The sequence below is a fragment of the Liolophura sinensis genome, chromosome 6 (assembly GCF_032854445.1).
Source record: "Liolophura sinensis isolate JHLJ2023 chromosome 6, CUHK_Ljap_v2, whole genome shotgun sequence".
NCBI classification, from domain to species: domain Eukaryota; kingdom Metazoa; phylum Mollusca; class Polyplacophora; order Chitonida; family Chitonidae; genus Liolophura; species Liolophura sinensis.
In genome coordinates, this window is record NC_088300.1 from 56,909,869 (window position 1) to 56,922,329 (window position 12,461).

General features: G+C 38.4%; 2 protein-coding genes across 2 annotated transcripts; both read right to left on the bottom strand.

Moving 5' to 3' along the window:
* Positions 1-1,260: 1,260 nt before the first annotated feature.
* Positions 1,261-11,925, bottom strand: LOC135466823 (cysteine and glycine-rich protein 2-like). The gene is made up of 6 exons (XM_064744531.1): positions 11,813-11,925; positions 7,092-7,210; positions 6,698-6,863; positions 5,209-5,353; positions 4,511-4,604; positions 1,261-3,595 (listed from the first exon to the last, which is right to left on the bottom strand). Exons 2-6 carry the CDS (start codon positions 7,198-7,200, stop codon positions 3,528-3,530), a joined length of 582 nt encoding a protein of 193 aa, XP_064600601.1. The 5' UTR covers positions 7,201-7,210; positions 11,813-11,925; the 3' UTR covers positions 1,261-3,527.
* Positions 8,503-10,316, bottom strand: LOC135467381 (piggyBac transposable element-derived protein 4-like). Its single transcript, XM_064745156.1, has 2 exons — positions 9,392-10,316; positions 8,503-9,224 (listed from the first exon to the last, which is right to left on the bottom strand). Exons 1-2 carry the CDS (start codon positions 10,314-10,316, stop codon positions 8,503-8,505), a joined length of 1,647 nt encoding a protein of 548 aa, XP_064601226.1.
* Positions 11,926-12,461: the final 536 nt, after the last annotated feature.

Below are 12,461 nucleotides of genomic sequence, written 5' to 3' on the forward strand. Positions count from 1 at the left end.
ATACATACAATGTATGCACACAAGGATTAATTTGTTGGCTAATTGCATTGTCTACTTTATTAAAACAGCATTGGTTCGATATGACAAAGTCCTCCTAACTGAAGCCTATTTCATCGTGTTTCCGCGGCATATATGGTTCAAAAGCAGATAGCTAGACGCATTTATACTGCCGCGTCACAGTAGCTTCAAACAAGACAGGGCTGCACCCACCAGTAAAGTCACGCTGACATAGAAACTACCCCCGCCCCCCAACCAACCAAATAACTCAAGACTGAAAATTCATGTCATTTTTTACAGTCTAAGCCTACGGGCAGCCTCTAGACGACAATGAGACTAACTGGTAAACCATTAAAACTAGTGGTTCTCCCCGATCGTATTTTATATGTTTGGTGTCCACACATTTGTTTATCGCTGAAACACAAAGTTCAGGTCCAGTGAAAGTGTTATCTGATAAAATTGTGTAAGTCATATTTGTGTGATCATCTGCTGGCATGCCAGCGCCATGCCTAGCAGGCTACTGCCACAAACTTACTATCTGATGGTCTGGGCGTCTCAATTTTTGCAAAAATTGATAAATCTGATCAAGGTGCATCAAGGGAGACAAGTAGATGGTTGTTCCAATTAGAGTAGTCACCCCCTTGACTAGTAATTAAGGAGGCGGTGACCTTTTCAGCTGTCTGTTAAAAAACCACACTAGGCCTTCTTTTACACTTGTCTCCCACGGGCAATAAAAGCTTGCTTCACCATTCTCAATTAGCATTTTAGCCTGGATACATGTGACTCTATGCAACTCATCTCCCATATACTGTCGATTGTACACTTGTTAGCCGTAGACATGGGTGAAGTCATCACATGCCTAAGAATTTCTGGTATGAAAATGCTAAAATGCATTCTAACAAACTGTGTGCATTACATTTCCAGGTTTTAAAGAATATTTTAAATATATCCAAGTGTCGTACACACTGGCTCATATCGTGAACAAACTGCAGCAACTGCCGATATTTGTTGCCAGATTGAGCGCAGTACTGAGTTGTAAGATGTGGAGCTCTGAAAACAACATGCAAGTTCAATACCTGCCTCTTGGCCTCTTGCAGGAAATTTGTACATTCTTCTGTTTTTAATCCTCACAAGGTCGTGGAGACCACCAATGTGACAATAGCACTGGTAGAGCTGTCTGCACTGATCAAAGATCGTTGAAGCTTACTTGCAAGCCTGTACATTACACATGGGAAAGTTTGTTAATAACTAGCCAAAGGGCAATGGTTTATTCCATACATTCACATTTCCTCCAACTACATACATAAAACTGACCACCATCACAAATAATACAATCGTCTGGGGTCAAAATTTTGGTCAAATACATTACTTAAATTATAATGCATGGTAAATGTGGCCAATTAAAACACCTACGTTGGTTACATGTGGCCCTAATTCCGAATCACAGGACAAATCGACACGCAAAGGATAAGACTGGGTTAATTTATTTGGTCCCATTGTACATTTTAGCTTAAAATAATTATGTAAATGCAATTATGGAAATTAACACAACTACTTCATTTACAGCAATATGAGATTCACTCTTTGACTTTTAACATTAAATGGAAATCAAGTGGCAAAGATGTATCCAGATAACCATAAGTCTGTCTGCTCCATGCCCAGTGTGTGAAGTGTACCCACTGGGATAACAGTGATGTTAATCCATCTATCTGGTAAAATCAACTTCATTTACAATAATGTTTTAAAACAGCATGGCTACATATTAATTCCTTTAATATGAATTCTACCATTAAGTTTACCAAATGCTGTATAACAGTGTCAAAATTTAACAAGTTTTTGTAAATTATCTACATATAGTTTATCAGTGCTACCAGTTACCTCTCACTGGATAAGAAATAAGTATGTAGCCTCAAGAACACACTCCGGAAAACAAAATGTCTGGATTGAAATGCTTCAAGTACTGTTAAATGTATACTAATTACTGCCAACCTCAACATAACACAGTAATAATGTTGGCTTGACAGGCTTACAAAAATTAACTTACAGCGTAGTTGTTTCTCACAATGTATACACAACACTGTTTGGTAACACGAGTACCTGTATCTAGAAAACGCACAGAAGAAGTGCAGAAGTTATCTCCCTTGGGGAACCTTGTAGCCATCAGAAAATTGTAAATGTCTTTATTAACATGCTTCAAATAGACTACGTCACCAGCCTGACAACAAGAAAAAGGAAAACAGAACTTGTAACCATACCACAGTTAATTATTTCAATAATAACTAAGGTGTAAACTTCTAATATAATTTCATAACATTTTTATTTTCTAAATGCATTATTTTTGAGGCAAGCATTTTTGTTTTGTGTGGAGCCATTCAACAAAGTAATAAAACTGCATGCAAGACCTTTTCAGGAGTTACTTCAGTAACCAACACCAGAAATGTAAACCTTTGCATGAATTTGCATTTAGCAAAATGAAATGCGTGTAAGGTTTACACTGACGTTAACTGCATTGGTTTAAATGATTATTCATCAAATGGAATACTTCCAAAAAACAGGAGTACAAATTTCAACAGTAGGGATGAATTCCAAATATCCATGAAATGCATGCTGTTGAACTTGTAGCCATTCAAAACAATTAATGTATTATATCTCATGGCTGTATATCTTACTGAAGTTACTACAGTATGTTCTGCAGTACTTACTAAGTCTTAATTACCTAAATGAACCTATAACGCTGAATACACCACTACCCACACTGACTTGTTATCTACAACACTACCAATAAAAAAGGTACAAAATATGTAACAAATAAAATAGTCACATATTACACATGCTATTTTAAGCAAACTAAAATGTTCAGCCTTTACAAACAAAGATTTATACACAAAATGGATTACATGTAATTGAATTCTAAAAAACAACTTATAACATAGTCTTAAGTTGCTAACAAAATCTACACATTTACTGGTCAAATATATTTTTTAAATGCTAAATATAATGGAATACAAATTCGAGTAAAAATAAAAGCTTTATGTATCTGTAGGTATAGGCAAAATTGGTCCCATCTCCAGCTTCATAAAATGGATTAATCTTGGAAAAAATAAAAGAATTACTTTGTACTGTAACTTTCGGATACTTCCAGGGGAATGGATATATGGTGACTAAGTCTACGTACCACACCCAGCCTTCTCTACATCACAACCTACCGATCTATACCCTGACTTCACACTGTAATCAAGAGATACAATATCTAATAATCCAGAACTCAAACACTGGTCTCTACTCAAAAAATACTCTTCTACACCTGGCTGTGATGGACTGCACTTCTAACAGAGAAGTCTGACTGCTACCTCAAAATGTAAACCAGACTACAGAATACTGACCGAGAATAAGACTATCTGGGAAAGTGTTGAGGCTAAAAATGGTAGTATAAGGTCATCAGGCAAGGGGTGAGAGAGCCTCGGGACCAGAGTAACGAGGGCAGATGTGTGGTCTTAAACCGGTCCCCTGGGGTACACACATTTCAGCTCTTATGTAGTCCTCTGCATTGCTGCCCCAAACCCAAAGCCTTTTGGTCCAAAGTTCTTGTTGTAGCAGGCTAAGAAGACAAAAAAACAAAACAAAAACACAATGAGCGTACAAAGGTAAAGTTGATGGTGTTTTTTGTCAGACATAAAAATGCTAATTGTGACACAACATACAAGTGCCAGAGGAACAGGTTTATTTACTGGCTACCACAAGGTGCTCTGGGGGCTGTTTCTTAAAGGTATCTTAATTTTCCGACAGCGTATGGTAATAACACCAGTCTAACTTTTTTCACTACGTCAATTTCTCAAAGCACATCTTAAATCTCGTAACTTTTACAAGAAGCCAGACAGTGTCCAGAGAAAAGCTCTGCTGATCGCCAGGTACCTATCAGAGCCAGGTCTCTATCAGAGACTTCGTTTGGGACAAGAACTGGAACTTTTCAATGAAAAATCTAAAAAATGTACATGTGAAAATGTTGAAGAATTACAATGTTATGAATTTATGTTTGTATAATTGATTGGTGCACTATGCCATATTAACACTTGAATGACAGCAGTCAAAAGGGTAAAGGAAGCCAGTGTCCAGAGAAAAGCTCTGCTGATCGCCAAGTGCCTGACAAACTACCTGACATCAGAGACAGCTGTCCTTCCAGGAAAACTTGTTACAAGATTTAACTGTGTGAGCGGTTCACACCAGGAACAAACTATACAGTTTCTGAAACTTATTGCAAATAATATTAGACATCATTTAATATGCCACCACAAAACCCTAATTAGAAATTTACTTTAATACTAAACATGATCACTAAAACTGAGATCTCCAAATGACATCAGATCCCCATAAACCTTCAACTGATAATATTGATTAAAGAAATAAACACATTCAGATATCCAAATAAATCTGCCCCATATTTTCCAGCAGAGCTAATCCTCATTTTTCTGTCTGAAGGAACGTGAGGTAGGCAGTGGTTCCAGGTAGTGCTTACCTTTGCAGTAGATGTCTTCTCGCTGGTTGGTCACTGTCACAGAGTCAAGGCTCTTGTTACAGGACAAGCAAGTGAAGCAGCTCTTGTGGTAGGCCTGAAATCAACAAAACATGGCTGTGGAATGAATATGTGTACTTTTATATGTAATAACATTTACACATATATCTTAGGAATAGTCACAATGACAAATACATCATGCAAAATCAATTGTGAAACTTTTAATATCTTGTGTAAAAACATGTTTGAAATGCCTCGGTGAAAAAAAGTTGTTTCATTGATTTTGTCAATGAAAGCTGGAGTAAAACTCATTACCCTAATTCTTCAACATTCTCAAGGGCTTTTGCAAGCAGTAATTTGGAACATTCTTAGAGATCTATGGGGTGTAGAGAAATAATTTGCACAGTTTATGAAGCCTGCATTGATTGAAACAAACAAATCATTTTTACATCATTTTCATAACGACTCTACGCATAAATTCCACTCAAAAAAGCGTTTTACAGGTTGAAAAGGTTGAATATTTACAGTATCTCATTATGCAAACTTGTTATATTCAATGATCGGTATTTAAGTACCCATGCAAAATTGAAACAGAAACATAAAGCGAATCCTTATATTTCTTAAGAGTGCTCCTAGTCTTCAGAAGACATACTTTCTAACCACTGGCTCTAAAAACTGTTATAACTAAAGTTACTATTTACCCTTCCTGCTGCAAGCACCTCTTCTGCCTTGTAAACACTACGTCCACACTTTGGGCACTTGTCCGCGCCCCCAAACTTTGATGTTGGGCCAGCATCTCCAAGCATGTGGGGAACACGGGCTTGGTCCAGACCTCGAGGGACATTGCTAGAACACAAAACATTCAATTAACTACAGTTGTGAAATACAAAGACAACTTCTTAGTTCTTGTTATTCGAGATATCACTCACAAGAGGCGGCTGCAGTGGCGGCAAGCTGATGATGAGGTGAAAGATAACATGGGAAGGTATATGGGAATGAACAACTTTGGATGATATTCTGACTATGGCCCATGATAAATGGAAATTATAGTATATAAGACAGAACAGTGTGCACAGCATATGAAAATTGTGAATGTCAAGAATACTAGTACCTGGTTTGTACTTAAGAGGCCCTGAAGCAGAGTTCTGTATTAACTCTGCTGTTACTTAGACAATGTTTTCATCACTATTTCTGAGCGAGTAAAGCACGTTGGCATGAGTAAATGGCAAAGGCTTGGATATTAAAGGTCTCAAATACCAGTATGAAAGCAATGTCATATGATTAGTCCAGTCGGGGAATGGTAAATATTCACAGTCTGAGACTAGATTTTTTTCATCACTCACTCGGTTCACTTTAAACTGAAACAAGATTTCCTTTTCATTCACGTTGTATCTTACAGAATTAAGCACATTTTCACTTGTACGACAGTAGGCATATTTGTGGATGAAAGAGTTATTCCCCTTTTTATTTGCATATCCATTTGAGCAGTGGGCAATGTCTGGGACACCACGACTGACATGAGTAATGGTTTTAAAAAACCAAGAGGCATAAAGCACCTGTTTCCTGATTTTCCAGCCTCTTCACATGTATAATGAAAACAAACAAAACAGCACGTGTACAATTCTATCACCCTTTCATATATAATGGTCCTACAGAACTGACCGCTGCCAAGGCTTACCAATTACACCATGTGTCCGCCATTTTTCCAACCAAAAAAGGTAACCTAAATCTTAACGAACCTTGTGCACTATGAAAAGTACTTGGGCAGCCAGCTTCACAATGCTATTCTAAAATTACAATGGTTGGTGGACCAACAACATACCACCGATTATAAATGGTTGCTTGTGGTTTTAACACCATATCACCCATTACAAATGTTCGCTTGTGGTTACACGAGTATTCCCTACGGGGTTGGAAATTGCTTGTAGATTTATCAGTCTGAGCTGAAAACAAATGCACCAAAAGTTCTTAAGCAGCTTTAGGATTTCAATAATTAAATCAGAATCAAGCAACATGAGCTCCTTGAAAAATGTTAAACTTTAAGTGAAATACAGCATATACAAACTTCAGTAAATTTTCTATAAATTCCTGGGAAGTCAGACCGTTATTAGGTAAAAAAAAAATCAGACAACTTTGATCTCTAACAGTGCACCACTGGTTGTAAATGGTTGCTTGAGCAGCCAGACTTACTCTCTTGTCACTTCATTGGCTTTCCCAGTGTCCATAGACAAACCAGAACTACCCCCAGCAAATCCATAGCCCTTGGGTCCAAACAGTTTCCCGTGACAGGACTTGCAATAAATTTCACCATCATGATCAGTACAGGTTGTGCTGTCTAATCTCTTATTGCAGTTTTCTAAAAAAAAAAAAAAGATCAGAAAGTGTGAGAATCTGTTCATTTTTAGAAAATATGTCACAACATCCATGATACTAATATAATTTCTTATTCAATTTCAAAAGAGTGCATGCTTTAAGCCTTGAATGTCTTTCTTCAATTTCAATTAAGAAATTAGTACCTGCATTAATTAGACAAATGATCTCCAATTTTGGTACAGATTCATTTAAATTTAAATGTAATACTTACTACACAACAAACAGGACTTGTGCCATTTTTTCCCACAGGCAATGGCTTCCTCAGCAAAGTACACAGACTTCCCACATCGTCCACATTTGGGGGCTCCTCCAAAACTCATGATTGCAGTTCTATGACAGATGAAAGAATAAGCAACGACATTAACTTAAACACTATATTCGAAGACATCACAGTTAGCAAAAAATATCACACACCAGTTTCTTTTCAGCACATCAGGGCTTGAAATTAATACTGCTCTGCTGGTTGGAGGACAGTGGAATTTTGGCTGGGCCAGTGGAGCTAAACAAAGTCTGGTTCGAATGACCTGTGCTTTATCAACATTTAATTCTGTTATCAATAACCATACCTACAAGTACACATTAATACTGGTCCACTAGTCTACTGGTACAAGGAGAATGGAATTTTTGTTGGCACACTAGAGTTAAACAAGCAGCAGTCTGACTGATCTGTGACTTATCAACATTTAACTGTTACCAACACCTGTACCTCCATCCACATTTATAAACAAACAATCGTCTAAAATATGACTTATGCTAGATGGGATACATTTAAGATAAAAAATTAAATCGTAAAACAGTTTGATCATATTTTCCTTTACTTAACTGAAGGATCAGCTAATACTGACGATGACAGCTAGATCTCAAATCACACTGGTCATATAGGCCTGTTCAAACTAAATAGTCCAAAGATTCTAGGAATTACATTTGTTCATGACCTTGTAGTAAGATCAACTATGTTATATACATTATCTAGACTACGAAAGGCCACAACAATGATACAAACAATGGCATGTTATGCAGATTTAACTGCATGTACAGTAGTACAAAGGAGGATTATGTGTACTATTTATAGACAGTACAAGTACACTCAAATACAAATGCCACTATACTTCTACCTTCTAAACCCCTCTGCAACTAATATTTAAAATATTGTGAGAGAACAATGTGGTTTAACACGTTGACTGCCAAGGACGAGTTATCTCGTCGTCATGGGTGACCCGTATTCTGCCATGGACGAGTTAACTCGTCAAAAAGTATGGCTCACCAAAAACTCGGTTTATAGCCTATATTGTGAATTAGACGCATAGTTTTGGCATTATTCTTTTGTTTGATGAATAAATAAAACAACAATATAGTGTACGTCTGAAACAATCGCCATCTTTCTTTATTATTTCACATACCGATGTGACGAAAGTTGGACCACGTGGCACTAACCCCATGCCTAAAATCAAAAAAGAAACTTATATTTACAGAGCCAGCTGGGCTCGAGAGGAAAGCACATACATATGTTGAAATTATAAAATAAAACCAGTCATAAGTAACTACAAATGTATCTTGACCACTGCGGAATAAGTGCTCACTGATAGCAATTTCAAGAACTGTCAATATCGTGCTGAAGGTCCCTAATTTACATGATGTTGCCTAAAGCACGGTTCTACACAAAGTGCCGGTTTGTCAGGACACTCAGCACAAACGTACAGAGTTTCTCTTCGCAAGCCTTGCATGCTACAAATTCTGCACCTCTTCGTGGGGCGTTCCTTCTTCTCTGTGGTGGGCAAGTGCTCCAAGTAATGGAACGATGATTGGGATGTTGGGCTAGGTCCTGCCGCGGGAATCACATTCAACGAGTCACCGAGGAGATGGGTTGTCACAGCTTCCCTGAATTCCAGGAGTTTCATTGCGTTTGCAGGATTGTTATCAGAGTGCAGGATGTGAGCATTTATTACGCAAACCTCGAGAATATGAAGTCCCATTTTCTTGTACCATCGGAGAGTCTTCCTAAGGCCAGAATAGTATGATAGCATTTGATCCGATGTGTCAACACCCGACATACCGTCATTGTAATCTTGCACTATATTTGGTTTGATAGACATCTGCTGTCGGCGATTTACTACATTGATCATTTTGACCCTGTGCATGTTACTTATTGTCAACACATCACGCTTATCTTTCCACTTGCATACTACAACGCTTTCTGAACGTTTCCAAGCATGTTCACCTTTTTTCAGCTTGTTACTTGCAACTTCCTTTGGATTCTCCTTACGATCAAAGCGAAGTGTACCACAAATGTAAGTAGATCGGTTAGTTAGCCTTTTTACAAGTCCCACAGAATTATAATAGTTGTCTGTGAAAACAACATGTCCTTTATCCAGAAATCCGTCCAACAGTTTCATGACAATAGCACCTGACTGTCCCATGTTCATGTCGTCATCGATAGCTGTGCCCGTGTAAACACGAATCCTCAGAACTAGCCCTCGTGATTCACACAACTCATACAGTTTTATACGGTACCATACTTGTGACGTCTGTTTTTTATATACTGCCTGAAAACCAGCCTCCCTCGCCACAATACCATTGATTCATCAATGCTGAGTTCTTTCCTTGGATAATATATCCTGTCCATAGTATGGTTGAAATGTTCTAATACAGGTCTCAATTTATACAAACGATCTGTGGCATCTGCGTTCGCATTATCTGTAAAATGCCAAAAGCGAAGTAGAAGTTGGAATCTGTTGCGGCTCATGATACTGCCAAACAGAGTGTTTTTGTATAAATTGTTTGTACTCCAGTAATGCTCTATCGTGGGCAGCGAGACGGGGCCCATGTGAAGTAAGAGTGCCAGAAACTTTTTCATTTCCACTGCATTAGTGTCACGCCAGTCATTCAAACGGGAATGCCTGCGTAGTGGGCGCTGTTTATTTATTTCTGCTGCAGCATACCGGTTTGTTTCTGTCACCATCATATCAATTAGTTCTGGAGTTACGAATAATTCAAACAATTCTGCAGGTGACCCATTTGGTACAGGGTTGATTAGCCCCGGTGTCTGGGTAAATGGGAAATCTGGAGGGTCTTGCGCCACCTCGGTCCAGTCATGCTGTGGAACATGAATTGCCCTGGTTCGTCTGGGTTGAGGACTTACAGATCTCGATCGGTTGGGTGTTACACACACTCCACGGCTTCCGCCCCGGGTCCTAACTCCACCGCCACGTGTTCTCACGTGCCGACCTCTAGCCCTCGAGCGACCACATGTTACGTACGTTCTGTTTTCACTGTCGGTACTTTCTGTTTCCGAAGAAACTGTAGGATCCTCTCCACCACTGCTTGAAATACGAAACTCACTGTCTTCTGAGTCAACAACGGATGATTCGTTCCCACCATCATCGGAAGACTCACACATCGATAGATCCGCGACCTGTTCTGCGTTCCACACAGCCATCTTTACCGCTCTCTGAACTTCAGACGCCACGTGAAAACTTACAAAACCACAGGAAGTTATGTAATACCTCACAGCAAATGAGCAATGTACGAGCAGCCTTGAACACGTAAGCTAAATCCAAGAAGTATTTGGGCTTACTGTATAAACAATTAGGTAACCTATGTAATAAATAGATCTGAGATGGTTTATTCCTCATGCGATATATATCGTCAGCTGGCGGTGTGGCAAGCGGAGTCATTCGTATTTGCCAAGCGCGAGTTATCTCGCAGCGAGATATCTCGTCACTGGCAGTGAGAGCGTCTTTCGCTCATCATAGTGCCACATGACGAGTAAACTCGTCATAAGGGAATTCCCCTTTCTGTGGTTATTATGAAAACTGTCACTGGTTTCAGTATGTGGAAATTGAATACTAGGATAGTATGTATCATAATCCATGCTTGGCCTATTTGACCCATTATGGTCATATCAGCCAGCAGTCAACGTGTTAAAGAAATAATTATTTGCTCAGTTTTCTGAAGCTTGCATCTTTAATGACACCAACAAATCATTTTAAGTATAATTTAATAATAATTATGTCCATAAATTCTGTTTAAACAAGGTCTTTAGTAGTTGAAAAGGTTGAAGATTTACTGTAGGCATATAAATGTGAAAAACAAATGAATGAATAAACAAGGTGTGTCTCAGCTAAGTTGTAATTCTAATGATATTAAATACAGGAACTGTATTTTAACTCCCTGTTCCTTGAATTTAAGCACGTACATATATAGTTTCACATGTTTTGACTTAGAACATGAGTGACTTACTTTACTATGTATGAGTAAAAATGTAGCCAATAAAGTTTTAACTCTTAATACATATCCTGCCAAACTGAATTTTACACGATTCGTCCACTGCACACATCTGTCAATTTCCAAATATAGAAAAAATACATATGGGGGACATCAAAATGTCAACTAGGTATGGTGAGGTCAGGACAGCCTGTGTTGTGATAACTTAGCAACACACTGAGCGAGGTTGTGGAAATTCGTGAATGGGTCACAGCGGGAATGAATCATGACAAATGAATGACAGATGTCATTACAATAGGCTTCCGACCTGACCGCGCCTTATTTTTGAACCGGGTTTTAGTCAGACTGGGCAAGTGGCACATATGAAAAAAAAAAACACATCATGTTTGTTGCTGAACTCGTACATTGTCCCGGCATTTTTTTTTTTCTTATAGTGGGACAACTTCCAAGAAGACACTCGACCTCGACGCAGATACCATTACAAAAATTTGTATGTAACCAGAAAAACTACGTATCACTTTTCAACCAAACCCTAAAGACTGTTAAATTCCACTGGCCATGTTTGTTTAGGATTTAGTGCGGTCACTCACTCGCTATTGCTGTCCCCAACGTACAGTTGAAAAACCAGTTAGCACAAGCTAAGGTATACAGCCAAATGACACCTCGATCTGATGTTTAGAATCTCATCTAAGAACGCCTGTTACTTACCTATTTACCCGAACTTTACTCGCTCCTGGCCTCCAACCCGTTAACTAATAATCCGCCTTTCTTCTTGCCCTGTTGTCACTCCCCAACTGTTGGCGCAATATCCGCGATTTTGGTTTTGCACACGCCACTAAAACCACCTGCTCATACACTTCCCTATTTGGAGATTGGCCTTTTGCGTAGAACGTGCATGAAGTTCAAATTTAGTCACACATTTCATTAGTGAAAAGGCAAAATAATAAACTGACAAAGAGGTGTTCATGTTTTGTTTGGGAAAGATATTTTAATATAGCATTCTGACGGTAAATATTAATTAAATTTGAGAGCAAAATCTGTTATACTATATGATATACATAGAGAAGCCTGGAGATGCCATTCAGACACTTCAGTATACGTTAAGAGCTGCACCTTTCTTGTTAAAATACCACAAATTCCGATATTTAATGACTAATACATGTGTTGTTAGTGATTTGCTTAGGCCCCATGCAGTGACAGACAACGCTCCACAGACGGCATACATTTTATGCCTATTTAACGTACGTCGTAGGCTACATGTTAAAGGCAGTTATAATTTTGGTGTTACCAATACTCTTACATGTAGGCATGTAGGAGTATATATCATATCACATATAGAAATTCTCCATTTATTTGA